At 57.2% G+C, this 27,861-nt stretch overlaps 5 protein-coding genes across 5 annotated transcripts in view; 4 read left to right on the top strand and 1 right to left on the bottom strand.

Moving 5' to 3' along the window:
• Positions 1 to 11,695, bottom strand: part of LOC144948003 (histone H2B type 3-B-like) — a 37,189-nt gene extending 25,494 nt beyond the window's left edge. Inside the window, exon 1 of the mRNA XM_078877430.1 lies at positions 11,658 to 11,695. Coding sequence (XP_078733556.1) covers positions 11,658 to 11,695 — 38 coding nt within the window. The remainder of the gene's footprint in view (positions 1 to 11,657) is intronic.
• A 111-nt stretch (positions 11,696 to 11,806) lies between these two features.
• LOC144948001 (histone H1.2-like) lies at positions 11,807 to 12,469 on the top strand. Its single transcript, XM_078877429.1, has one exon. It carries the CDS (start codon positions 11,807 to 11,809, stop codon positions 12,467 to 12,469), a length of 663 nt encoding a protein of 220 aa, XP_078733555.1.
• Positions 12,470 to 13,557: 1,088 nt separating this feature from the next.
• Positions 13,558 to 13,869, top strand: LOC144948000 (histone H4). The gene has a single exon (XM_078877428.1). The coding sequence runs from the start codon at positions 13,558 to 13,560 to the stop codon at positions 13,867 to 13,869; it is 312 nt and encodes a 103-aa protein (XP_078733554.1).
• A 98-nt stretch (positions 13,870 to 13,967) lies between these two features.
• LOC144947999 (histone H2B type 3-B-like) lies at positions 13,968 to 15,144 on the top strand. Its single transcript, XM_078877427.1, has 2 exons — positions 13,968 to 13,978; positions 14,724 to 15,144. The coding sequence occupies exons 1-2, from the start codon at positions 13,968 to 13,970 to the stop codon at positions 15,142 to 15,144; spliced, it is 432 nt and encodes a 143-aa protein (XP_078733553.1).
• An 841-nt stretch (positions 15,145 to 15,985) lies between these two features.
• Positions 15,986 to 17,671, top strand: LOC144947998 (uncharacterized). The gene is made up of 2 exons (XM_078877426.1): positions 15,986 to 16,382; positions 17,211 to 17,671. The coding sequence occupies exons 1-2, from the start codon at positions 15,986 to 15,988 to the stop codon at positions 17,669 to 17,671; spliced, it is 858 nt and encodes a 285-aa protein (XP_078733552.1).
• Positions 17,672 to 27,861: the final 10,190 nt, after the last annotated feature.

Below are 27,861 nucleotides of genomic sequence, written 5' to 3'. Positions count from 1 at the left end.
GATTGATGATGTTAGTCCGGCCGTTAGTATTATCGAGGGAGGGATCTCGGGGGCTAGCGACCCCCACAAATTGGTGTCGGAAGCGGTACGGACCCCCGCGTTACCTCACGCTAAAATAAGACTGATATTTACCGGCCGGGGGGCCCCTTCGTGGAAGGCATTCGCCCGCAATCTCTTAGGGGCCAAGGAAATTAATGGATGGACGGACGCGCAGGCAGTACGTCAACTTAATATGAATCTTGATGGACGGGCAGCCGATTTTGTAGAAGCGTTACCCGCGAGTGCACAGACACAGCTAGAGGAGTTGATGCGCCGACTCGATCAGCGTTTTGGCACGCGTGACGAGGAGGAAGCAAAATCGGCCTTAGAGGCGCGCCGTCGTCAACCTGGCGAGGATCTTCGTGATTACGCCGAGGATGTGCGCGAGTTAACAAAGATCGCACGCCCGGGGTACGCAACTGATGTTATTGAGGAACTGGCCGCCGAGAAAATCCAGCGGTACCTGTCTCGCACGGCGTGGTGGCAGCCAGACATGAGCTGCCCACGTCTTCCCTTTAACACCCTTGTCGAGCGCGCACGTAAGTGTGAAAGAATTCACAGCGAACGCGCGCAGCTCCGGGGGCTGGGACGAGAGCGCGCCATTGCGAGCCTGCTCTCGGAAGACGAGGAGGAGGAACAGGAGCTCGCGAGGACGGTAAGGGGCCGGGAAAGAGAGCCTCCAGTGTCCCGCGAGACAACCCCGGGATGGGTTGCCGGTATACAAACGGGTATAAAGGATGTCTCCGGCCAAGTAACCCAGGTACGCGAGGAAACGAATAAAAATATGACCCAACTGCAATCCTCCGTTGAGACCATCCGATCCGAAATGGGGGACCTAGACTCCACGGTAGGAGGGCTAACTGGAAGGATAGCCCGACTAGAAGCAGAGTATGAGCAACAGCGCACGGGGGGAGGAGGGAGTGGGCAGAAAGTTCGCCACAGAGCCGCCACTCCTCCCAGGACGTGTTATGTGTGCGACCGTCGAGGGCATCTCATGAGGGACTGCCCTCAGCTCGCCCGTGCGAGGCCGATGCATAGGTCAAACACTAAGCCCCCCCTAGAGAGGGGACCACCGGGGGATGAAATCGACGTAGACCCGACCCAAACCAGCTGTAATAATAATGGTGAGCGAGTGATCCATAAACAGGTTACAACGACAACACCCAAGGGCGCAGGGACCTCGGGCGATTGGCTGCGGGAGCTGGTGGCAGGGATAACGGGAGCCACGTCGCTGGTGGAAGGCCAGGTGAACGGGCAGCGCACCCGGATCCTGCTGGACACGGGCGCCGTGGCCTCTCTCATGAGCGCCGCGCACTGCAGCATGCTCGGGGTGGACGTGGGCTGCCTGCAGGCCCCGGATCGCGCGCTGCACACGGCAAGCGGAGCCGGGATGGGGTTGCTGGGGAAGGTCTCCCTCGAGGTCCGTCTAGGAAACCAGGTGTGCACACAGGAATTCTACGTTTCGAGTGTGTTGTGCCACGAGTGCATTGCAGGAACGGACCTCCTGGAAAAGTTGGGACTTAACGTACAGCCCCGGCAACGATGCGCTACGGTGGAGGGCAGCGGGGAGCGGATTCCGTTCCTAGGACAGGAGCCGAATCGCCCACGCTTCACACCCATGGCCGCTACGCTGGTGTCGGCCGTCACCATCGGGCCTCTCGCCGAGATGCTGGTGCCAGTGGCAACCCTCTCCACCGACCCAACCCACCGACCATCGGGCGAGGTAATGCTGACTCCTCACCCGGAGTTGGCATCGCGATACGGGGTGGTAGGGTCAGCCACACTGGTAAACGCAGATGGGGGCCGGCTGTTTATACGTGTGTTTAACCCACACAGTACCCCGGCAATGATACGACGACGCACCCCGGTAGCCACCGTACACCCCCTGCACGCTCGCCACTCGAACGACTCGGTGTTCGCACTCTGGGCGGAGGACCCTGGCCGCCCCGAGGACAGCCAGGATCTGGCCTGGCGGGTCGGCCCGACCCCCCGAGCCGAGATTGTTCCCCTGCAGGATGCGTTACATGTGCCTTGGGCAGCCTTACCTAAGGGGGAGGCCGATCAGCTGCGCAGGTTATTGCGGGAGTACGCCGACGTGTTCAGTGAGCACGATTCGGACGTGGGACGGACCGACCTGGTCAAGCACCAAATTGACACAGGTGCAGCCCGACCCATCAAACTCCCCGCATACCGAGTGGGCGCGCCTGAACGGACCCACATCAAAGAGGCAGTCACGGATATGCTACGCGATAACATAATCCAGCCCTCCGCGAGCCCTTGGTCTGCCCCGGTGGTACTGGTAACGAAAAAGGACGGATCGACTCGGTTCTGCGTTGATTGTGGTGCCACAGCGACGGGGCCGCTCGGCCGAGCCAGGGAGCCGCCCGGCTTCCACCGCCGCACTGCCCCCCATCACCCCCCCCACATAAACACGCACCCGCACCCACGTAGGGCCTCGTGGTCGGGTCACCTACCCTGAGTTTTCACCCGAGGGCCCCCTAGGGGGGTTACCCCACGGTTTCTCAGGGCCAGGGAATTGGACAGGACCCTTCCCAGGCCAAGTAACACTGCGGCGCCGTGGGCGGATTTGAGATCGCACGACCACGGCGAGCTCAGAGAGCCCCGCAGTTAGAAACGCATACAAACACAAACACGGGTCAGCAAGGCAGATAGCTGGGATCAGGACCCGGGACGACTGATTGGTCGAAAGTTCAAAGGCCGGCGGGATCGCAAAAGAGCGGGAAATCCTAGGCTCAGGATTGGTCGAGAGACCAAGGCGGTCGGGACGGGGGCGCCTAGCCTTTGATGTGAATAGTTTAAAAGAAAACGCAGGGGCAGTAGGGAACTCTCTTCTTCTGGAGTTTGGACACGGGGTCAGCGACGAAGGAGTCATCGGGCGAGCCGCTAGATTGTCTGCAGGACGATCTGAGCGCCGCAAGGTCACCAAGGACTACAGACGGTATCGTGTTGCGCGCCTTACAACACCTCAGAGCGGAGGGTAGGATCCGTAGGAGAGGGTTAGTTCGGGGTAAGGACGAGTAGGAAAGCGGTTTAGCAGAGAGCGCAGCATAGAATAGGGCTACACGGCACCAGAGTGTGGGTTAGAAGCGCCTTGCTGTCCCGCACACACACACGGGTGGCTCGGTTGGTTAGCAAGGGCTAATAAAATCTCGAGCGTAGTAACAAAACCGTGTTGTTGGGTGTTTTTGGAACGTGGTATTAGCGTGCATTGCATTCGCGAGTGTGTGGTCGTTGTACGCATAAAGGCCGTGGTCTCTGTACGATTGTGCGGGTACGGAGGTGTGTGCGTTAACGCCCGGGGAGAGCACTTTTGGTGTGTTGGCGTGACTACGCAGCCGTGTGAGAGGAGAATCGTCCTTGTACGATATTTGTGTTGACGTGCACGCGCGAGTGGGGGAGGGGACGAGTCGTCGTGTCGGCGTGTGCCCCGCTTGCGTGCGCTCGTTACTGGCGTAAGCTCTCGGCGTGCGTAATCGGCGTGCCCAAGGTGCGCGATCGTAACGTGGGCGGCCAGCGCAGCGCAGAGCGGCGCAGGAGTGGGTATCGCGTGTGGAGCTGTACGCGTATGTGCGCGCACGTTCACGACGTGTGTAACACAGGTGCGCGATCCTAACGTGAGTGGTCAGGGTTGGGTGAGTGCCGTGCAGAGCTGTGTGTGGGTGTGCGCGTGCGTGGTTATCCATGCCTGCTACGCGGACCCGCGGTGGAGGGGAATCCTCGGGTGACGGCTCCCACACCCTGGGTGAGGAGCCTAGCGGCGGTTCGCTTAGCAGCGGGGGGGCGATTGATGATGTTAGTCCGGCCGTTAGTATTATCGAGGGAGGGATCTCGGGGGCTAGCGACCCCCACAAATTGGTGTCAGAAGCGGTACGGACCCCCGCGTTACCTCACGCTAAAATAAGACTAATATTTACCGGCAGGGGGGCCCCTTCGTGGAAGGCATTCGCCCGCAATCTCTTAGGGGCTAAGGAAATTAATGGATGGACGGACGTGCAGGCAGTACGTCAACTTAATATGAATCTTGATGGGCGGGCAGCCGATTTTGTAGAAGCGTTACCCGCGAGCGCACAGACACAGCTAGAGGAGCTGATGCGCCGACTCGATCAGCGTTTTGGCACGCGTGACGAGGAGGAAGCAAAATCGGCCTTAGAGGCGCGCCGTCGCCAACCTGGCGAAGATCTCCGTGATTACGCCGAGGATGTGCGCGAGTTAACAAAGATCGCACGCCCGGGGTACGCAACTGAGGTTATTGAGGAACTGGCTGCCGAGAAAATCCAGCGGTACCTGTCTCGCACGGCGTGGTGGCAGCCAGACATGAGCTGCCCACGTCTTCCCTTTAACACCCTTGTCGAGCGCGCACGTAAGTGTGAAAGAATTCACAGCGAACGCGCGCAGCTCCGGGGGCTGGGACGAGAGCGCGCCATTGCGAGCCTGCTCTCGGAAGACGAGGAGGAGGAACAGGAGCTCGCGAGGACGGTAAGGGGCCGAGAAAGAGAGCCTCCAGTGTCCCGCGAGACAACCCCGGGATGGGTTGCCGGTATACAAACGGGTATAAAGGATGTCTCCGGCCAGGTAACCCAGATAGACAACAAGGTAAACCAAGTAGGTGAGGAAACGAATTAAAATATGACCCAACTGCAATCCTCCGTTGAGACCATCCGATCCGAAATGGGGGACCTAGACTCCACGGTAGGAGGGCTAACTGGAAGGATAGCCCGACTAGAAGCAGAGTATGAGCAACAGCGCACGGGGGGAGGAGGGAGTGGGCAGAAAGTTCGCCACAGAGCCGCCACTCCTCCCAGGACGTGTTATGTGTGCGACCGTCGAGGGCATCTCATGAGGGACTGCCCTCAGCTCGCCCGTGCGAGGCCGATGCATAGGTCAAACACTAAGCCCCCCCTAGAGAGGGGACCACCGGGGGATGAAATCGACGTAGACCCGACCCAAACCAGCTGTAATAATAATGGCGAGCGAGTGATCCATAAACAGGTTACAACGACAACACCCAAGGGCGCAGGGACCTCGGGCGATTGGCTGCGGGAGCTGGTGGCAGGGATAACGGGAGCCACGTCGCTGGTGGAAGGCCAGGTGAACGGGCAGCGCACCCGGATCCTGTTGGACACGGGCGCCGTGGCCTCTCTCATGAGCGCCGCGCACTGCAGCATGCTCGGGGTGGACGTGGGCTGCCTGCAGGCCCCGGATCGCGCGCTGCACACGGCAAGCGGAGCCGGGATGGGGTTGCTGGGGAAGGTCTCCCTCGAGGTCCGTCTAGGAAACCAGGTGTGCACACAGGAATTCTACGTTTCGAGTGTGTTGTGCCACGAGTGCATTGCAGGAACGGACCTCCTGGAAAAGTTGGGACTTAACGTACAGCCCCGGCAACGATGCGCTACGGTGGAGGGCAGCGGGGAGCGGATTCCGTTCCTAGGACAGGAGCCGAATCGCCCACGCTTCACACCCGTGGCCGCTACGCTGGTGTCGGCCGTCACCATCGGGCCTCTCGCCGAGATGCTGGTGCCAGTGGCAACCCTCTCCACCGACCCAACCCACCGACCATCGGGCGAGGTAATGCTGACTCCTCACCCGGAGTTGGCATCGCGATACGGGGTGGTAGGGTCAGCCACACTGGTAAACGCAGATGGGGGCCGGCTGTTTATACGTGTGTTTAACCCACACAGTACCCCGGCAATGATACGACGACGCACCCCGGTAGCCACCGTACACCCCCTGCACGCTCGCCACTCGAACGACTCGGTGTTCGCACTCTGGGCGGAGGACCCTGGCCGCCCCGAGGACAGCCAGGATCTGGCCTGGCGGGTCGGCCCGACCCCCCGAGCCGAGATTGTTCCCCTGCAGGATGCGTTACATGTGCCTTGGGCAGCCTTACCTAAGGGGGAGGCCGATCAGCTGCGCGGGTTATTGCGGGAGTACGCCGACGTGTTCAGTGAGCACGATTCGGACGTGGGCCGGACCGACCTGGTCAAGCACCAAATTGACACAGGTGCAGCCCGACCCATCAAACTCCCTGCATACCGAGTGGGCGCGCCTGAACGGACCCAGATCAAAGAGGCAGTCACGGATATGCTACGCGATAACATAATCCAGCCCTCCGCGAGCCCTTGGTCTGCCCCGGTGGTACTGGTAACGAAAAAGGACGGATCGACTCGGTTCTGCGTTGATTACCGAAAATTGAACGCAGTCACCCTCGGCGACGCTTTTCCCATCCCACGCATCGACGACACCTTCGACAGTCTCGCAGGAGCGCGGTATTTTTCCACCCTCGATCTGGCGTCCGGTTACTGGCAGGTGGAGATGACGGAGGAGGATCGGCCAAAAACAGCATTCACCACCCCGATGGGCCTGTTTGAGTTTCGAGTGTTGCCGTTCGGACTCACTAACGCGCCCGCGACGTTCCAGCGGTTGATGGAGTTGGTGATGCGGGGCTTGCAGTGGGAACAGTGCCTGATTTACCTGGACGACGTAATAGTGTTCAGTAGGTCGCTGTCCGAACACTGGTCCAGGCTGCGGGAAGTATTCCAGCGACTGCGAGCAGCCCATCTCAAGCTCAAGCCACGTAAGTGTTACATTGCGCAACGCGAGGTGGGGTACCTCGGACACCGAGTCAGCGAGGCAGGGGTGAGCACCGATCCCGAGAAGGTGCGTGCCGTAGTGGATTGGCCGCGGCCGAGGAACCTGACGGAGATCAGGTCATTCTTGGGACTCGCCACTTATTACCGTCGATTTGTAAAGGGATTCAGTGAGATTGCACGCCCCCTCACCCAACTCACCTCCCCTAAGAACCCCTATCAGTGGTCGGAGGCCTGCCAGACGGCTTTCACCACACTCAAAGACCACCTCACCCACACCCCCACCTTGGCTTTCCCAGATTTCACCACCGATTTTATTTTGGACACTGACGCCTGCAGCAGTGGGCTGGGCGCGGTGCTGTCGCAAGTGCAGGGTGGGACGGAGCGGGTCATCGCATACGCCAGTCGGACCCTGAGCGGGGCCGAACTGAACTATTGTGTAACCCGTCAGGAACTGTATGCTGTAATTTTCGCGTGTAAACAGTTCCGACCGTACTTGTACGGCAGGAAATGTCGTGTGCGCACCGATCATTATGCACTGCAGTTCCTCCTTACATTCAAGGAACCGCGGGGGCAGATGGCTCGATGGCTGGCGCAGCTGCAGGAGTACAACCTGCAGATCGAGTACCGAGCGGGGCGAACACACGCGAACGCGGACGCCTTGTCAAGACGGCCCGCGGTGCGCGCTGAGACGAGGGAGGGAGACGCCTGCCCGTGCTTCACGGGGGGACGCTGCCGCCAGGCAGCAGAACCCAAGGAGCGCGCGGAAACTAAACTCCCCCCCCCGAGAGAGAGTGCAGTGTGCGCCGCAGGAACCCCTGCAGAAGGAGCCCGGGGACAGACGGATCATCCCACCCCAACCGGGCGGATCCAAGAGGATGTCGGCTGCGCCTTCCCGGGCTTGGACGACGAGCAGCTGCGACAAACCCAGCAGCGGGATCCGGATCTGGCGGCGGTGGAGGCGGCACTGCGAGAGAGGAAGGATGCACTACCAGGGCCCTGGAGCGGTTTGTATGCCCGGTTGTGTGTAGAAAACGGGGTGGTGAGGGAACTGGCCGACGCTGGGCAGCCGGGGTGCATCTGCGTTCCCGCCCATGTGCGGCCCCAACTACTACGACTGGTACACGACCACCCGCTCGGGGGCCATGATGGGGAACGGCGCACCCGGGAGACTCTGCGTCGCCAGTATCTCTGGCCTAAATTAGCGCAAGATGTGGCCGCCTGGGTGCAGGGCTGCCGGGCCTGTCAGCAGTGTGGGCAAAAGCCGGCGAGGTACCAGGTACCCCTGAGGCCGTTCCGAGTCAGTCGGACGAATCAGTTGGTCGGAATCGACCTGCAGGGGCCCTTTCCACGATCCCACCGGGGCAACCGATATATTCTTGTAGCGGTGGAGTACTTCACCCGCTACCCCGTGGCGGTGGCTATCCCGGATAAAACAGCCCTCGTAGTGGCCCGGGCCTTCGTGGAAAACTACGTACTTAAGTGCGGGATCCCCGAACGAGTCATTACCGACCAGGGTAGTGAATTCGAGGCCGAACTATTCCAGGCGCTGTGCCGAGAGTTCGGGATCCAGAAGGACCGAACCACGGCATATCACCCCCAGGCGAACGGGATGGTAGAGAGGATGAACCAGACTCTGGCCGGGAAGCTTAAACGCATGGCGGCCGCGAATCAACAGGACTGGGACGAACACCTCCCCTATGCCCTGTTCGCCTACACCACCGCCGTTCACACATCTACAGGACAGACCCCGTTCCTAATGATGTTTGGTCGCGAGTCTCGCCTGCCCGCAGATCTGCTGTTCGGTGTCCCTCCGCCGCAACGGGAGGAAGGGAGCCACCCCATGGAGCACTTGCTGGAGACCCTGCGAGAGGCCAGGGGCCGAGCCTACCCGCACGGAGAGGCCGCGCACCAGCGGCAAGAGCAGGGCGCCCGACCCCGTATGGAGCCCCCCTTCTACACTGCGGGCTCCGAGGTGTGGCTGTACACTCCCCGCGTCGGTGCCGGACAGGTGGGGAAGCTGACCACCTACTGGCGAGGACCCTGGATTGTGAGACGGCAGATCTCACCATGGACGGTGCTGATTCAGGGAGGAGAGAGGGGCCGGGAGATGGTGGTCAACATCCGCCGACTGAAGCCGTGGCGAGCGGCCCCCGAGGGGGGGAGCCCCGCCGTCCAAGTACCCCGAAACCCCGGGGTCCCCCCACCCCCCGTGCCCGGGGGCCTCGCGCAGTATATGGGCCCCACGGAGCCCCGGGCTCCGAGGGGCCCCGGGCGGGGCCGGGGGCGACGAGGACGGCGACCCTTAAACCCCACCGCCTCTGAGTTTGTCCCCCAGCCCGCAGGTGCCGGAGACCGAGGGGAGCCGTTGGAATGGAGGAGGAGACCACCGCCGGAGCCCCAGGAGACGGAGCCGCCACCCCCGAGGCCAGCCACAAGGGCCGGGCGAATCCCGCGGACCCCGCGGCGATACCTCGTGGGGGCAACCCAGGCGAGGTGCTCCAGTCAACCCGGGACGGGGACTGGCACCCCGGGGGGCTATGTGGTGCCACAGCGACGGGGCCGCTCGGCCGAGCCAGGGAGCCGCCCGGCTTCCACCGCCGCACTGCCCCCCATCACCCCCCCCACATAAACACGCACCCGCACCCACGTAGGGCCTCGTGGTCGGGTCACCTACCCTGAGTTTTCACCCGAGGGCCCCCTAGGGGGGTTACCCCACGGTTTCTCAGGGCCAGGGAATTGGACAGGACCCTTCCCAGGCCAAGTAACACTGCGGCGCCGTGGGCGGATTTGAGATCGCACGACCACGGCGAGCTCAGAGAGCCCCGCAGTTAGAAACGCATACAAACACAAACACGGGTCAGCAAGGCAGATAGCTGGGATCAGGACCCGGGACGACTGATTGGTCGAAAGTTCAAAGGCCGGCGGGATCGCAAAAGAGCGGGAAATCCTAGGCTCAGGATTGGTCGAGAGACCAAGGCGGTCGGGACGGGGGCGCCTAGCCTTTGATGTGAATAGTTTAAAAGAAAACGCAGGGGCAGTAGGGAACTCTCTTCTTCTGGAGTTTGGACACGGGGTCAGCGACGAAGGAGTCATCGGGCGAGCCGCTAGATTGTCTGCAGGACGATCTGAGCGCCGCAAGGTCACCAAGGACTACAGACGGTATCGTGTTGCGCGCCTTACAACACCTCAGAGCGGAGGGTAGGATCCGTAGGAGAGGGTTAGTTCGGGGTAAGGACGAGTAGGAAAGCGGTTTAGCAGAGAGCGCAGCATAGAATAGGGCTACACGGCACCAGAGTGTGGGTTAGAAGCGCCTTGCTGTCCCGCACACACACACGGGTGGCTCGGTTGGTTAGCAAGGGCTAATAAAATCTCGAGCGTAGTAACAAAACAGTGTTGTTGGGTGTTTTTGGAACGTGGTATTAGCGTGCACTGCATTCGCGAGTGTGTGGTCGTTGTACGCATAAAGGCCGTGGTCTCTGTACGATTGTGCGGGTACGGAGGTGTGTGCGTTAACGCCCGGGGAGAGCACTTTTGGTGTGTTGGCGTGACTACGCAGCCGTGTGAGAGGAGAATCGTCCTTGTACGATATTTGTGTTGACGTGCACGCGCGAGTGGGGGAGGGGACGAGTCGTCGTGTCGGCGTGTGCCCCGCTTGCGTGTGCTCGTTACTTGCGTAAAGTGCGGCGCGGTGGTGGACCCCTGACCCCCGACCCCACGGCTCGAGCGCGTAATCGGCTGCGCATTGTTGTACGGTTTGTCTCGCGCGCACGGCGGCGGCGGCTTGAGTCGTTGTGTCGGCGTGTGCCCCGCTTGCGTGTGCTCGTTACTTGCGTAAGCTCTCGGCGTGCGTAATCGGCGTACACCAGGTGCGCAATCGTAACGTGAGCGGCCAGCGCGGCGCAGAGCGGCGCAAGAGTGGGTATCGCGTGTGGAGCTGTATGTGTGTGCGCGCACGTTCACGACGTGTGTAACACAGGTGCGCGATCCTAACGTGAGTGGTCAGTGTTGGGTGAGTGCCATGCAGAGCTGTGTGTGGGTGTGCGCGTACGTGGTTAACCATGCCTGCTACGCGGACCCGCGGTGGAGGGGAATCCTCGGGTGACGGCTCCCACACCATGGGTGAGGAGCCTAGCGGCGGTTCGCTTAGCAGCGGGGGGGCGATTGATGATGTTAGTCCGGCCATTAGTATTATCGAGGGAGGGATCTCGGGGGCTAGCGACCCCCACAGTTACTTATTGCAGTAAAAACAACTCATCGCATGAACCATCCTGCGCTCCTAGAATATCAACTGTGTCGGTGCATAAAACGTAAGAATATATATTTTCTTTAAACATTCGACTGCGGAGTCACTTGAGTTGAATTTGAGTGGTGATGATTCTGCACCGTGCCTCGATCTTGTTCAAGGCGCGCGACCCTTCTACAGTGCGTGAGCTACTCACCTCTTGCCACGTAAAATGTTAAACTTTCTATTTAATGTCGGTTAATTTTGAGTAATTTTCTTCAGTTTGTTGTCCATCTGAAAATCCATATATTTATTCATTTCAAAGTTCGATTAAAACGTCCAATTAAAAGTTCGGTGACAAGGGACTGTTGACATGGCGCGCAGTCCTCACCATAGCGCGAGAGGAGGAATCGCGAGCGCGCGAGGCAAAACTTAAATAGAAAATATTTCGTTGGAATTAAATATGAGTAGTCTGTTGAAGCATCTTGTCTTGCAAAAAAATCGAGTGCGTTTTAAATAGTGTTTATCAGTAACACTTTTGAAAACCGACAATCATCATATCTTGCCCTGACCGAACAATGTCTCCCAAATGTTGGTTGTTCACTTGTTTTGAATTATAATTTATATCGTGAGCATTGTCGTATATTGCATAAGCAACGTGCATTAAAGAAGTGATCTTCGTGATAATCTATCAACTAGATGCATGTAAGTATGAACGTTACGGGAGTAATCGAGCCCAAAGGCAGGCGTGATAAACACAGTGAGTATGGTGGCAACTCCCTCACTAGATCTGAGTGCTGGATGATCTCAGCGACGTCCGCATTCAGTACGCCGCTTCTATAATAACCTTGGGCCTGGAGGACGCTCGTTTCGCATTCGTGAGAGCGCTGATTTCGATTTCAAAGAGGCGAGGCGATAAAAGCGACGTCTTGAGATGGCGGAAACTGCTCCTGCTCAACCACCAGCTGCGGCTACTTCAGCGCCTAAAAGCCCCAAGAAGAAGCGCGCCGCTCCAAAGGCCAAGAAGGTCGGCCCCAGCGTGTCCGAGCTCATCCTCAAGACTCTGGCCAGCAGCAAGGAGAGGAACGGCGTGTCTCTTCCTGCGCTCAAAAAGTCGCTTGCTGCCGGAGGATACGACGTGGAGAAGAACAATGCCCGCGTGAAGTTGGCCATCAAGAAGCTCGTGGCCAAAGACGCCGTGGCGCAAGTGAAGGGCAGCGGCGCGTCTGGCTCTTTCAAACTCAACAAGGAAAAGGCTGCCGCAAAGGCGAAGCCCAAGTCGTCAACGGCAAAGCCAGCAGCTAAAAAGCCCGCGGCAGCCAAGAAGGTGAAGAAGCCCGCGGCAGCCAAGAAGACCGCGCCCAAGAAGTCTCCCAAGAAAGCAAAGAAGCCCGCGGCTGCCAAGGCGGCCAAGAGCCCCAAAAAGGTGAAGTTGGCTGTTAAGCCCAAGAAGGCGGCGAAGAGCCCAGCCAAGCCCAAGGCTGCGAAGCCCAAGGTCGCTAAGCCCAAGACCGTCAAGGCCAAGGCCGCCAAACCCAAGGTGGCCAAGCCCAAGAAGGCCGCGGCCAAGCCCAAGAAGACTGCGCCAAAGAAGTGAATCCGATCGGACGACGCTCGATTCACTCCACCTCAACGGCTCTTTTCAGAGCCACCCACTTAGTTAAAAAAGTGAACCAGATGCTGCTGCGCTTCCATTAGTTCATCGGTAACACATGACAGTGTATTACGTTGCTGTTGAATGCGTGCCATATTCTGTAAGTCAAACCCATTTACGGCGTGGCGATGGTTGCTCGCCTTGCCTCGGCCCTGATCAAGGAGCTCGACGCTTGGTGCAGTTCAATCGTGAGGATTTGTGTAGATTGGATAAGTTACGTACATTCGCCAAATTAACTATAACATTTTACCCACTCGATGTGTTTTAAGCATTGATGTGATGGGAGTAATCGAGCCCGAAAGCAGGGATCACAAACAGGCGAGGCGGGTGGCAAGCTCCCTCACTCGAACGGAGTGCAGAGTAATCTCAGCGACGTCCGAATTATGTGTTGCACCTCTTCATTCCGTCATCATGTTACTGGTGCCAAATATGGAATTTAGTCTAAAAAGGTATTGATTCCAGACAGCTTTACTCAATTTGCCTTCATTCGCTCGTTCTCGCCTTTTCACTTTGTTTTGTAAACATTGCGGTGCACCATCTAAACTTCTCTATTAAAATTAATTTCTATACGTAAATATCGCATTGTTTGCAATGTCTTTCTTACTTTGGGAGAACTAGTTGGTGACGTTCACTCAACTATTGTGTTGGAAGCCGTTTAGCTTCACACGATTATAAAGTTAGTTCATCTTGTTCACTTGAAAACAAGACCTTACACCGATTATTCACTCCACGTGCAATCTTGCAACAGATCGCGTTCCTCTCGCGTTCGCTGCGGGTGTGCCAATATCATTACAGAGTGCTTCGAAGAAGGGTCATTGCCCAAAACGTCGCATATTATACATGTCAAGGAAGTGTTATTGACGACAGTGGAGGGTTTTCTTCGTCACAGAGGTTAAAGGTCTAAGGTTTAAGGCGGAGCCATCGCGGAGGGCAGGGGTGGTCGGTGACGTCACCACGCTTCGGGTATAAAGGCGGCTGCTGCTGCAAGCTGAGCGCGCAGTCTCTCGCGAGCTTTGTCAGAAGTAGTCGGAATGTCTGGACGCGGTAAAGGCGGTAAGGGGCTCGGCAAGGGAGGCGCAAAACGCCATCGCAAGGTGCTGCGCGACAACATCCAGGGCATCACCAAGCCCGCCATCCGCCGCCTCGCTCGCCGCGGCGGTGTGAAGCGCATCTCGGGCCTCATCTACGAGGAGACCCGCGGCGTCCTGAAGGTCTTCCTTGAGAACGTCATCCGCGACGCCGTCACCTACACGGAGCACGCCAAGCGCAAGACCGTCACCGCCATGGACGTGGTCTACGCCCTCAAGCGCCAGGGCCGCACTCTCTACGGCTTCGGAGGCTGAGCGCCCATCTCTCGCACACTAAGCCAACCCAAAGGCTCTTTTCAGAGCCACCCACCTCTTCGAAACTGCTTGCGCCAGTGTTGCCAAACACTTTCTAAATGGAGCACATGTCCTGGGTTGTTGCGCGCCAATTCCTCGTGAGCGTGGTGGACGTTTGCTTGTTGAGTTGGCGAATCTTCATCTGCTTCCACATGAATGAAAGAAATCATGATATTCACGACACGTCACATTTAACAAGGCGTAATTCTTGAACGCGTTAATACAGTACCCATTTCTGGTATTTTTGCGTTAATTATTTCCAGCTGCAGCCGATTCCGATATTACGTGGAGCATTTGGCGCCACAATCTTACAGCACACTCGTCCTAATTGACGTAGCGTGCCGGAATGCTAATCTCCACCTGTACAGCACAACAGCGAAGTTATTTTTCTCCACCGAGCGCTTGTATTTTTCCAAATTGCGTTCTTAAAACGCCCGTGCGCCGTATTAGACGAGTGGTGAAACAATCCCTCGTAAGAAACAAAAAAACCCACGCTCAAAACACAATATACTGTATTGGGTTTTCCAGTCATCCTTATTAAAACAAAGGCAATGGCCATGGCTGCAATTCACTAATATACATGTTTGGACATTACATTGTGTTATATTCACAAGTCCTTTTTGCAGTAAAAACGATATTAAAGTGAGCATCGCGTCCGCGTTTCTCATTGGAGGCTGATGGAGAGGGATGGTACTAAAAGAGCCACTCAGCAGCGCCGCGCACTACGATCCTCTGATTTGCATCTCGCCTCCTATAAAAGGAGCTCATCGCCCGACCGACATCCACATTCGCTTCCCGTCTGTTCTGACCTGAAGCTGCCTACAACGCGTCGACATGCCCGATCCTCCCGCATCAAAGAGCGCTGGGCCGGCCAAGGTTCCTGCTCCCAAGAAGGGCTCCAAGAAGGCTGTGACCAAGGCTACGCGCAAGGATGGCAAGAAGCGACGCCACCGCAGGAAGGAGAGCTACGCCATTTACATCTACAAGGTGATGAAGCAGGTGCACCCCGATACCGGCATCTCGTCCAAGGCAATGAGCATCATGAACTCGTTCGTCAACGACATCTTCGAGCGCATCGCTTCCGAGGCGTCCCGCCTGGCGCACTACAACAAGCGCTCCACCATCACTTCTCGGGAGATCCAGACCGCAGTGCGACTGCTGCTCCCCGGCGAGCTGGCCAAGCACGCCGTGTCGGAGGGCACCAAGGCCGTCACCAAGTACACAAGCTCCAAGTGAAGCCTCGACTCCCATTAATTACAAAGGCTCTTTTCAGAGCCACCCACCTCTCCGAACCTGCTTGTACCAGTCCTAGCAGGAGTACAAAACGAAACTTCCAACAAAGTCCCGGTTCACGCGGGGACATTGTTCGCTCATTGAGTGAAGTGGAGAGATCGAACGCATTTTAACATGTTTCCACGTGAATAAAAGCGATAACAATATTCATGGCACATCATATTCACCAGCAGGCATTTCTTGGACTTGATTGTCCATTGATTTCATCTGCAGCCCATTCAGATATTACATTGGATATTTGGCGCCAAAACCTTGCAATGCAATATATTTAATTCGTGGTTGTATTTTCGGGCAGGAACTAACATTTTGCACGTGTACATATATGTAAAAGTAAGCGCCTAGCATGGATGACTCGTGCAGTATAATTGATCATCATCTCAATGCCAAGAGAATATATATCTATTCCTGTGATCACCTCTTTCCGACATTTTTACGTATTACTGTTTCCAATGAAGTGCAGTTTCTTCACACTTTATTTAGATCATGCAGAGCACTGTAAAGTTGTTTTCGGAAAGGTGTTTGCTTGAGAAAAGAACATCCGTTAAAGACATCGACGGCGCTCAAACGGTACTACTGCATCGTGATGCGGCATTCTGAAATGATCCAAACTGTGAACATTTTGTTGATTAAGAAGAGTTGACGACTCGAGATCATTGCACGCTGCCAACCAATCAGCACGCTCCCCTTCTTCGCACGTCACGACTCCGCTGACCAGTGAGCGCGCGCTCTGGGCTACATAAGCCGCCTTCTCCCCGCCTGTGAGAATCTTTGCCCTCACCAAGCCATGGCTCGCACCAAGCAGACGGCTCGCAAGTCCACGGGCGGCAAGGCCCCCCGCAAGCAACTCGCCACCAAGGCGGCCCGAAAGAGCGCTCCGGCCACGGGCGGCGTCAAGAAGCCTCACCGCTACAGGCCCGGCACCGTCGCTCTGCGCGAGATCCGCCGCTACCAGAAGTCCACCGAGCTGCTCATCCGCAAACTGCCCTTCCAGCGCCTCGTCAGGGAGATCGCGCAGGACTTCAAGACCGACCTGCGCTTCCAGAGCTCCGCTGTCATGGCTCTGCAGGAGGCCAGCGAAGCGTACCTTGTCGCGCTCTTCGAGGACACCAACCTGTGCGCCATCCACGCCAAGCGCGTCACCATCATGCCCAAGGACATTCAGCTCGCCCGCCGCATTCGTGGCGAGCGCGCTTGAACGCCCAGCTCGGCCCTCAAAGCACAACACAAAGGCTCTTTTCAGAGCCACCACTTACTCATGAAAACGCTTCCATGTGTGTTCTTCAAAGTTCGGGTGCCGGAAACCTTCGTTTGCTGGTCACTGCTCTCACGAGTCGTCAGGCGTAAGCGACAATGAAGTTCATTTTCTATACCCCGCCGCTCATATTTTTCAACATCACACGTTGGTGTCGTATATAAGCGTTGTGAAACCATGCTTACATAATGTTCAACAAAAGGGTTATTTTGGTGAAATATATTAACTATTAAACCCAAAGATATTGGTTTATGTTGTTTCAAGCCCGAGCTGATAAGAAGTTCACATTTTGCAAACTAAGAGACTGAATTATTCACGCACATATATTTTTAGGCATTGCCCGAACAGGCGGTTAAAGGAAAATATATATACACCGTATAGGCACGTGGGCGATCAATCACGAGCTCAAGGCTATCACAATGATTTCTTATAACCAATGCGGTCCCTCAAAATGATTATTATAATCAATAATACATTGATATTTGCGGAATCCGCTTATAAGTTTGACTTGCCAGCACGTGCCCATTAATTAACTCTATCATGCTTAAAACTTGAACCTATTAAGTACGTGTATCGCATTGTTTCATTCATAAGATGCGTGCCCGCATTAAAATATATATGGATACAAATAATTAAAGTCAACATCGAATCCTCGCGTCCCGGCTTTTCATTGGTGGCTCAAGGAGAGGGCGGGACTCGACCGAGAGGAGCCAATCAGCAGCGGCGCGCTCTACGATCCTCGTCTCCGCTATAAAAGCCGCTCCGGTGGTGCGTGTTAACGTCACAAATCGTTCGTACTTTGTCTCCAGTGCTTTTTGCATCCTAGGTCGCTTAACAATGTCTGGACGCGGCAAGACCGGTGGCAAGTCTCGCGCCAAGGCAAAGTCCCGCTCTTCCCGCGCCGGCCTGCAGTTCCCCGTGGGTCGCGTTCACAGGCTGCTCCGCAAGGGCAATTACGCCCAGCGGGTCGGCGCTGGAGCACCCGTCTACCTGGCCGCCGTGCTCGAGTACCTTTCTGCCGAGATCCTCGAGCTGGCTGGCAATGCCGCCCGCGACAACAAGAAGACGAGGATCATCCCCCGACACCTGCAGCTCGCCGTGCGAAACGACGAGGAGCTCAACAAGCTCATGGGCGGCGTGACTATCGCCCAGGGCGGTGTGCTGCCCAACATCCAGGCCGTGCTGCTGCCCAAGAAGACCTCTCAGGCAAAGAAGTGAACGCGCCGCCGCCTCTACCACCACAACAACGGCTCTTTTCAGAGCCACCCACTTACTTGCAAAGAGCTCGGACAGTCGTACACAGGAGTTTTGTTATACTGGTAGGAACGAAGTGGACCAGACCACCAATAGATTAATGTGTCCGTCCGTCAACATCGCCCCCTACTGCAAACATTTGGCATGACCCTACGAAAACCTTGACTCAGTGACGCTATCCTGGCTAAACAAGTGTAACATTCCCTTATAATTCCCTCAGCTTTTAATTAAAACATTTAAATTAATGAGGCTTTCCTGGCTAAACACGTGTAACATTCCCTAATAATTCCCTGAGATAGCTTTTAATTTAAACTTTGAAATTAAATTTAAAAAACTCACAGCGCCCTAAAGCCTAGAACTAGGCCTGAAACTCTCCTTTCGTATCGTATCCCCGCGTGTGTGAAAGGGAGTTATGTTTAACAATGTTACATTCCCTGATGTTTTTAAATAGAAACATTTAAATTTAAAGCTTTTACATGAATCATTAAAACATTTAAATTGAAAAATTAACTCACAGCGCCCTAAAGCCTACAGCTAGGCCTAAAGCCTAAAACTAGGCCTCAATCTCTCCCTTCGTATCGTCCGATTAGGTGTAGCAACATCGCCCCCTACTGCAAACACTTGGCAGGACCCTACAAAAACCTTTTGACTCAGTGGGGCTTTCCTGGCTTAACAAGTGTAATAATCTATATATATAAAATCGCGAATCTGTCTGTCTGTGTGTGTCGCCGGACCATACGCACTTTCATTGGACGGCGGTTGCCCCTGGCAATGGCTAGCGACGCCTTCGCCGCGGGCTGCAGTTTCATTGGACGGCGGTTGCCTCTGGCAACGGGTAGCCACGCCTTCGCCGCTTTCATTGGACGGCGGTTGCCCCTGCCAACGGGTAGCGACGCCTTCGGCGCGGTGTGGACGCCATTTTTAATTCCCCTTAAAAATAGGCGCACGCATTAACACGCGACTTTTAGGTAAATTCATCAAAGTTTCACGTCCTGTTCACTCCCCTCCCACCCCAATGTGTGCAATTACTATTATAGGGTCGCTAGATAATAAAATTATAGCGATTAGACAGTATTATTGTAGCGCGGGGGGGGGGTAACGGCCCCAGTACCAAGCCTCAGTTGGGTAGGCAATCTAGGCAAGGCCGGAGGCTCTGCACGGTACTAGACCTCGACACCCCACCCGTGTCAAGCGACGACTTTGTGGTGAGGGTGTGATTGGTGAGGATGAGTGGTGAGGGAGAGTGGTGAGGGAGAGTGGTGAGGGTGAATGGTGAGGGTGAGTGGTCAGTGGTGAGGGTGAGTGTTGAGGGTGAGTGGTGAGTGGTGATTGGTGAGGGTCTGATTGGTGAGGATGAGTGGTGAGGGAGAGTGGTGAGGGAGAGTGGTGAGGGTGAATGGTGAGGGAGAGTGAGTGGTGAGGGTGAGTGTTGAGGGTGAGTGGTGATTGGTGAGGGTGTGATTGGTGAGTATGAGTGGTGAGGGAGAGTGGTGAGGGAGAGTGGTGAGGGTGAATGGTGAGGGTGAGTGTTGAGGGTGAGTGGTGAGTGGTGATTGGTGAGGGTCTGATTGGTGAGGATGAGTGGTGAGGGAGAGTGGTGAGGGAGAGTGGTGAGGGTGAATGGTGAGGGAGAGTGAGTGGTGAGGGTGAGTGTTGAGGGTGAGTGGTGATTGGTGAGGATGTGATTGGTGAGTATGAGTGGTGAGGGAGAGTGGTGAGGGAGAGTGGTGAGGGTGAATGGTGAGGGTGAGTGTTGAGGGTGAGTGGTGATTGGTGAGAGTGTGATTGGTGAGGATGAGTGGTGAGGGAGAGTGCTGAGGGAGAGTGGTGAGGGTGTGATTGGTGAGGATGAGTGGTGAGGGAGAGTGGTGAGGGTGAATGGTGAATGTGAGTGGTGAGGGTGAGTGTTGAGGGTGAGTGGTGAGTGGTGATTGGTGAGTGTGAGTGGTGAGTGGTGAGGGTGAGTGTTGAGGGTGAGTGGTGAGTGGTGATTGGTGAGGGTGTGATTGGTGAGGATGAGTGGTGAGGGTGAGTGTTGAGGGTGAGTGGTGAGGGTGTGATTGGTGAGGATGAGTGGTGAGGGAGAGTGGTGAGGGTGAATGGTGAGGGTGAGTGGTTAGTGGTGAGGGTGAGTGTTGAGGGTGAGTGCTGAGTGGTGATTGGTGAGGGTGAGTGGTGAGGGTGAGTGTTGAGGGTGAGTGGTGAGTGGTGATTGGTGAGGGTGTGATTGGTGAGGATGAGTGTTGAGGGTGAGTGTTGAGGGCGAGTGGTGAGTGGTGAGGGTGTGATTCGTGAGTATGAGTGGTGAGGGAGAGTGGTGAGGGAGAGTGGTGAGGGTGAATGGTGAGGGTGAGTGGTGAGGGTGAGTGTTGATGATGAGTGGTGAGTGGTGATTGGTGAGGGTGTGATTGTTGAGGATGAGTGGTGAGGGAGAGTGCTGAGGGAGAGTGGTGAGGGTGTGATTGGTGAGGATGAGTGGTGAGGGAGAGTGGTGAGGGTGAATGGTGAGGGTGAGTGGTGAGGGTGTGATTGGTGAGGATGAGTGGTGAGGGAGAGTGGTGAGGGTGAATGGTGAGGGTGAATGGTGAGTGGTGAGTGGTGAGGGTGAGTGTTGAGGGTGAGTGGTGAGTGGTGATTGGTGAGGGTATGATTGGTGAGGATGAGTGGTGAGGGAGAGTGGTGAGGGAGAGTGGTGAGGGTGAATGGTGAGGGTGAGTGGTGAGGGTGTGTATATATGTAAGGTTATTAAGAAATATATTTTTCACCCGGGCAACGCCGGGTACTTCTGCTAGTACATTATGTTTATATTATTTGGTTATTCGTTCCTACCAGCCCACCCCGCAGGGTCCTGTTTAATAATGACACCGTCGTCGAGTTGCCCTCGTCCCAAATTGCTCGCAATTAAACGAATGCTCTGCTCATTCCAGATACCCTTAATGTCTAATTTAGGAACGGTATTTGAGCAGCATTCCAACATTGCATCAATCATGGAACATGGTTTAGAATAAATTGGGATGCCTATTGGAAGAATTAATCGTGTTTTTTTAAAGAATAAAACTCGCTCTTTTTGAGCGGTCAGTAAAGGGAACAAATGAGCACATCAGCTCAGGGTTGTGGCCGCTGTTAGCTGATAGTAAGCAAAAAGGTACTGGTAAACGCTGGGGATGTCAACACTCGGTAAAGTATAATATTACCTGTCAAATAAGATGGTACAAATATGTGTAGTTAAATATTTTTTACATGGTTAATAACATCTTTCCAATGATTACTCATTCGTGTTACTTAGTGCAGTAAATACGTGTTACTTATTGCAGTAAAAACAACTCATCGCATGAACCATCCTGCGCTCCTAGAATATCAACTGTGTCGGTGCATAAAACGTAAGAATATATATTTTCTTTAAACATTCGACTGCGGAGTCACTTGAGTTGAATTTGAGTGGTGATGATTCTGCACCGTGCCTCGATCTTGTTCAAGGCGCGCGACCCTTCTACAGTGCGTGTGTGGTGCCACAGCGACGGGGCCGCTCGGCCGAGCCAGGGAGCCGCCCGGCTTCCACCGCCGCACTGCCCCCCATCACCCCCCCCACATAAACACGCACCCGCACCCACGTAGGGCCTCGTGGTCGGGTCACCTACCCTGAGTTTTCACCCGAGGGCCCCCTAGGGGGGTTACCCCACGGTTTCTCAGGGCCAGGGAATTGGACAGGACCCTTCCCAGGCCAAGTAACACTGCGGCGCCGTGGGCGGATTTGAGATCGCACGACCACGGCGAGCTCAGAGAGCCCCGCAGTTAGAAACGCATACAAACACAAACACGGGTCAGCAAGGCAGATAGCTGGGATCAGGACCCGGGACGACTGATTGGTCGAAAGTTCAAAGGCCGGCGGGATCGCAAAAGAGCGGGAAATCCTAGGCTCAGGATTGGTCGAGAGACCAAGGCGGTCGGGACGGGGGCTCCTAGCCTTTGATGTGAATAGTTTAAAAGAAAACGCAGGGGCAGTAGGGAACTCTCTTCTTCTGGAGTTTGGACACGGGGTCAGCGACGAAGGAGTCATCGGGCGAGCCGCTAGATTGTCTGCAGGACGATCTGAGCGCCGCAAGGTCACCAAGGACTACAGACGGTATCGTGTTGCGCGCCTTACAACACCTCAGAGCGGAGGGTAGGATCCGTAGGAGAGGGTTAGTTCGGGGTAAGGACGAGTAGGAAAGCGGTTTAGCAGAGAGCGCAGCATAGAATAGGGCTACACGGCACCAGAGTGTGGGTTAGAAGCGCCTTGCTGTCCCGCACACACACACGGGTGGCTCGGTTGGTTAGCAAGGGCTAATAAAATCTCGAGCGTAGTAACAAAACCGTGTTGTTGGGTGTTTTTGGAACGTGGTATTAGCGTGCATTGCATTCGCGAGTGTGTGGTCGTTGTACGCATAAAGGCCGTGGTCTCTGTACGATTGTGCGGGTACGGAGGTGTGTGCGTTAACGCCCGGGGAGAGCACTTTTGGTGTGTTGGCGTGACTACGCAGCCGTGTGAGAGGAGAATCGTCCTTGTACGATATTTGTGTTGACGTGCACGCGCGAGTGGGGGAGGGGACGAGTCGTCGTGTCGGCGTGTGCCCCGCTTGCGTGCGCTCGTTACTTGCGTAAGCTCTCGGCGTGCGTAATCGGCGTGCCCAAGGTGCGCGATCGTAACGTGGGCGGCCAGCGCGGCGCAGAGCGGCGCAGGAGTGGGTATCGCGTGTGGAGCTGTATGCGTGTGTGCGCGCACGTTCACGACGTGTGTAACACAGGTGCGCGATCCTAACGTGAGTGGTCAGGGTTGGGTGAGTGCCGTGCAGAGCTGTGTGTGGGTGTGCGCGTGCGTGGTTATCCATGCCTGCTACGCGGACCCGCGGTGGAGGGGAATCCTCGGGTGACGGCTCCCACACCCTGGGTAAGGAGCCTAGCGGCGGTTCGCTTAGCAGCGGGGGGGCGATTGATGATGTTAGTCCGGCCGTTAGTATTATCGAGGGAGGGATCTCGGGGGCTAGCGACCCCCACAAATTGGTGTCGGAAGCGGTACGGACCCCCGCGTTACCTCACGCTAAAATAAGACTGATATTTACCGGCCGGGGGGCCCCTTCGTGGAAGGCATTCGCCCGCAATCTCTTAGGGGCCAAGGAAATTAATGGATGGACGGACGCGCAGGCAGTACGTCAACTTAATATGAATCTTGATGGGCGGGCAGTCGATTCTGTAGAAGCGTTACCCGCGAGCGCACAGACACAGCTAGAGGAGCTGATGCGCCGACTCGATCAGCGTTTTGGCACACGTGACGAGGAGGAAGCAAAATCGGCCTTAGAGGCGCGCCGTCGCCAACCTGGCGAAGATCTCCGTGATTACGCCGAGGATGTGCGCGAGTTAACAAAGATCGCACGCCCGGGGTACGCAACTGAGGTTATTGAGGAACTGGCTGCCGAGAAAATCCAGCGGTACCTGTCTCGCACGGCGTGGTGGCAGCCAGACATGAGCTGCCCACGTCTTCCCTTTAACACCCTTGTCGAGCGCGCACGTAAGTGTGAAAGAATTCACAGCGAACGCGCGCAGCTCCGGGGGCTGGGACGAGAGCGCGCCATTGCGAGCCTGCTCTCGGAAGACGAGGAGGAGGAACAGGAGCTCGCGAGGACGGTAAGGGGCCGGGAAAGAGAACCTCCCGTGTCCCGCGAGACAACCCCGGGTTGGTTAGCTGGGTTACAGACCGGCATGGGAGATATAGCCGGCCAGGTAACCCAGGTGCAATCCTCCGTTGAGACCATCCGATCCGAAATGGGGGACCTAGACTCCGCGGTAGGAGGGCTAACTGGAAGGATAGCCCGACTAGAAGCAGAGTATGAGCAACAGCGCACGGGGGGAGGAGGGAGTGGGCAGAAAGTTCGCCACAGAGCCGCCACTCCTCCCAGGACGTGCTATGTGTGCGACCGTCGAGGGCATCTCATGAGGGACTGCCCTCAGCTCGCCCGTGCGAGGCCGATGCATAGGTCAAACACTAAGCCCCCCCTAGAGAGGGGACCACCGGGGGATGAAATCGACGTGGACCCGACCCAAACCAGCTGTAATAATAATGGCGAGCGAGTGATCTCCACACAGGTTCCAACAACAACGCCCACGGAAACGGTGACTCCTGGCGACTGGCTACGGGAGCTGGTGGCGGGGATCACGGGGGCCACGTCGCTCGTGGAAGGGGAGGTAAACGGAGTGCGTACCCGAATTCTGCTGGACACGGGGGCGGTGGCCTCGCTCGTGAGCGCAGCGCACTGCAGCGCGATCGGGGTCGACGTGCGTCACCTGCAGGCACCGGACCGCGCGCTGCACACGGCGAGCGGAGCCGGAATGGGGCTGCTGGGGAGAGCCACCCTAGAGGTCCGCATAGGCAGTCAGGTGTGCACCCAGGAGTTCTACGTGTCGAGTGCGTTGTGTCACGAGTGTATCGCAGGTACCGACCTCTTAGAACGGCTGGGACTCAACGTGCAACCCCGCCAGCGATGCGCCACCATGGAGAGCAACGGCGAGCGGATACCGTTCCTGGGACGAGAACCAACGCGCCCCCGCTTCGCACCTGTGGTCGCTATCCTGGCGACGGCAGTCACCATCGACCCACTCACCGAGATGCTGGTGCCGGTGGCAACATCCCCCACCGACCCCGCGCTCCGACCATCAGGAGAGGTAATGCTAACTCCTCACCCGGAGTTGGCAAAACGGTATGGGATAGTGGGATCCGCCACGTTGGTAAACGCAGATGGGGACCGATTGTTTATACGTGTGTTTAACCCACACAGTACCCCGGCAATGATACGACGACGCACCCCGGTAGCCACCGTACACCCCCTGCACGCTCGCCACTCGAACGACTCGGTGTTCGCACTCTGGGCGGAGGACCCTGGCCGCCCCGAGGACAGCCAGGATCTGGCCTGGCGGGTCGGCCCGACCCCCCGAGCCGAGATTGTTCCCCTGCAGGATGCGTTACATGTGCCTTGGGCAGCCTTACCTAAGGGGGAGGCCGATCAGCTGCGCGGGTTATTGCGGGAGTACGCCGACGTGTTCAGTGAGCACGATTCGGACGTGGGCCGGACCGACCTGGTCAAGCACCAAATTGACACAGGTGCAGCCCGACCCATCAAACTCCCCGCATACCGAGTGGGCGCGCCTGAACGGACCCAGATCAAAGAGGCAGTCACGGATATGCTACGCGATAACATAATCCAGCCCTCCGCGAGCCCTTGGTCTGCCCCGGTGGTACTGGTAACGAAAAAGGACGGATCGACTCGGTTCTGCGTTGATTACCGAAAATTGAACGCAGTCACCCTCGGCGACGCTTTTCCCATCCCACGCATCGACGACACCTACGACAGTCTCGCAGGAGCGCGGTATTTTTCCACCCTCGATCTCGCGTCCGGGTACTGGCAGGTGGAGATGACGGAGGAGGATCGGCCAAAAACAGCATTCACCACCCCGATGGGCCTGTTTGAGTTTCGAGTGTTGCCGTTCGGACTCACTAACGCGCCCGCGACGTTCCAGCGGTTGATGGAGTTGGTGATGCGGGGCTTGCAGTGGGAACAGTGCCTGATTTACTTGGACGATGTGATAGTGTTCAGTAGATCTTTGTCTGAGCATTGGTCCAGGCTTCGAGAGGTGTTCCAGCGACTGCGAGCGGCTCATCTCAAGCTCAAGCCACGTAAGTGTTACATCGCACAACGCGAGGTGGGGTACCTCGGGCATCGCGTCAGCGAGGCAGGCGTGCACACCGATCCGGAGAAGGTACGCGCCGTAGTGGAGTGGCCACGGCCAAGGAATCTGACGGAGATCAGATCATTTTTGGGGCTCGCCACCTATTATCGTCGATTTGTAAAGGGATTCAGTGAGATTGCACGCCCTCTCACCCAACTCACCTCCCCTAAGCACCCCTACCAGTGGACGGGGGCCTGCCAGACGGCCTTCACCACTCTCAAAGATCACCTCACCCACGCCCCCACCCTCGCTTTCCCCGATTTTACCACCGATTTTATTTTGGACACCGACGCCTGCAGCAGCGGGCTGGGCGCGGTGTTGTCACAGGTACAGGATGGGACGGAACGAGTCATCGCGTACGCCAGCCGGACCTTGAGTGGGGCCGAGCTGAACTATTGCGTGACCCGCCAAGAGTTGTACGCCGTAATTTTCGCATGCAAACAGTTCCGGCCGTATTTGTACGGCAGGAGATGTCGCGTACGCACTGACCATTATGCTCTGCAGTTCCTTCTTACATTCAAGGAGCCGCGGGGGCAGATGGCCCGGTGGTTGGCGCAGTTGCAGGAGTACAACCTGCAAATCGAGTATCGGGCTGGCCGGACGCACGCAAACGCCTTGTCGAGGCGACCCACGGTGTTCGCCGAGACGAGGGCGGAGGAGGCCTGCCCGTGTTTCACGGAAGGACGCTGCCGGCAGGCAACGGACAACGAGAGGCCGCGGCCACTGACCCCCCCCCAGCGAGAGAGAGTGCAGTGTGCGCCACAGAGACCCTTGCAGGTGGCACCGAGGATCCCGTCGACCGCCCGGCAAGCGCGGGACCCGCAGCTCGGGACCCGATCGGACGGATCCAGGAGGACGTCGGCTGCGCCTTCCCGGGCCTGAACGACGAGCAGCTGAGACAGACCCAGCAGCGAGATCCGGATCTGGCGGCGGTGGAGGCGGCACTGCGAGAGAAGGAGGATGCACTACCAGGGCCCTGGAGCGGTTTGTATGCCCGGTTGTGTGTGGAAAACGGGGTGGTGAGGGAACTGGCCGACGCTGGGCAGCCTGGGTGCATCTGCGTTCCCGCCCATGTGCGACCCCAACTACTACGACTGGTACACGACCACCCGCTCGGGGGCCATGATGGGGAACGGCGCACCCGGGAGACTCTGCGTCGCCAGTATCTCTGGCCTAAATTGGCACAAGATGTGGCCGCCTGGGTGCAGGGCTGCCGGGCCTGCCAGCAGTGTGGGCAAAAGCCGGCGAGGTACCAGGTACCCCTGAGGCCGTTCCGAGTCAGTCGGACGAATCAGTTGGTCGGAATCGACTTGCAGGGGCCCTTTCCACGATCCCACCGGGGCAACCGATATATTCTTGTAGCGGTGGAGTACTTCACCCGCTACCCCGTGGCGGTGGCTATCCCGGATAAAACAGCCCTCGTAGTGGCCCGGGCCTTCGTGGAAAACTACGTACTTAAGTGCGGGATCCCCGAACGAGTCATTACCGACCAGGGTAGTGAATTCGAGGCCGAACTATTCCAGGCGCTGTGCCGAGAGTTCGGGATCCAGAAGGACCGAACCACGGCATATCACCCCCAGGCAAACGGGATGGTAGAGAGGATGAACCAGACTCTGGCCGGGAAGCTTAAACGCATGGCGGCCGCGAATCAACAGGACTGGGACGAACACCTCCCCTATGCCCTGTTCGCCTACACCACCGCCGTTCACACATCTACAGGACAGACCCCGTTCCTAATGATGTTTGGTCGCGAGTCTCGCCTGCCCGCAGATCTGCTGTTCGGTGTCCCTCCGCCGCAACGGGAGGAAGGGAGCCACCCCATGGAGCACTTGCTGGAGACCCTGCGAGAGGCCAGGGGCCGAGCCTACCCGCACGGAGAGGCCGCGCACCAGCGGCAAGAGCAGGGCGCCCGACCCCGTATGGAGCCCCCCTTCTACACTGCGGGCTCCGAGGTGTGGCTGTACACTCCCCGCGTCGGTGCCGGACAGGTGGGGAAGCTGACCACCTACTGGCGAGGACCCTGGATTGTGAGACGGCAGATCTCACCATGGACGGTGCTGATTCAGGGAGGAGAGAGGGGCCGGGAGATGGTGGTCAACATCCGCCGACTGAAGCCGTGGCGAGCAGCCCCCGAGGGGGGGAGCCCCGCCGTCCAAGTACCCCGAAACCCCGGGGTCCCCCCACCCCCCGTGCCCGGGGGCCTCGCGCAGTATATGGGCCCCACGGAGCCCCGGGCTCCGAGGGGCCCCGGGCGGGGCCGGGGGCGACGAGGACGGCGACCCTTAAACCCCACCGCCTCTGAGTTTGTTCCCCAGCCCGCAGGTGCCGGAGACCGAGGGGAGCCGTTGGAATGGAGGAGGAGACCACCGCCGGAGCCCCAGGAGACGGAGCCGCCA

This window comes from Lampetra fluviatilis, chromosome 48 (genome assembly GCF_964198595.1).
Source record: "Lampetra fluviatilis chromosome 48, kcLamFluv1.1, whole genome shotgun sequence".
Lineage (NCBI taxonomy): Eukaryota > Metazoa > Chordata > Hyperoartia > Petromyzontiformes > Petromyzontidae > Lampetra > Lampetra fluviatilis.
This window is presented reverse-complemented; position numbering and strand designations above follow the sequence as displayed.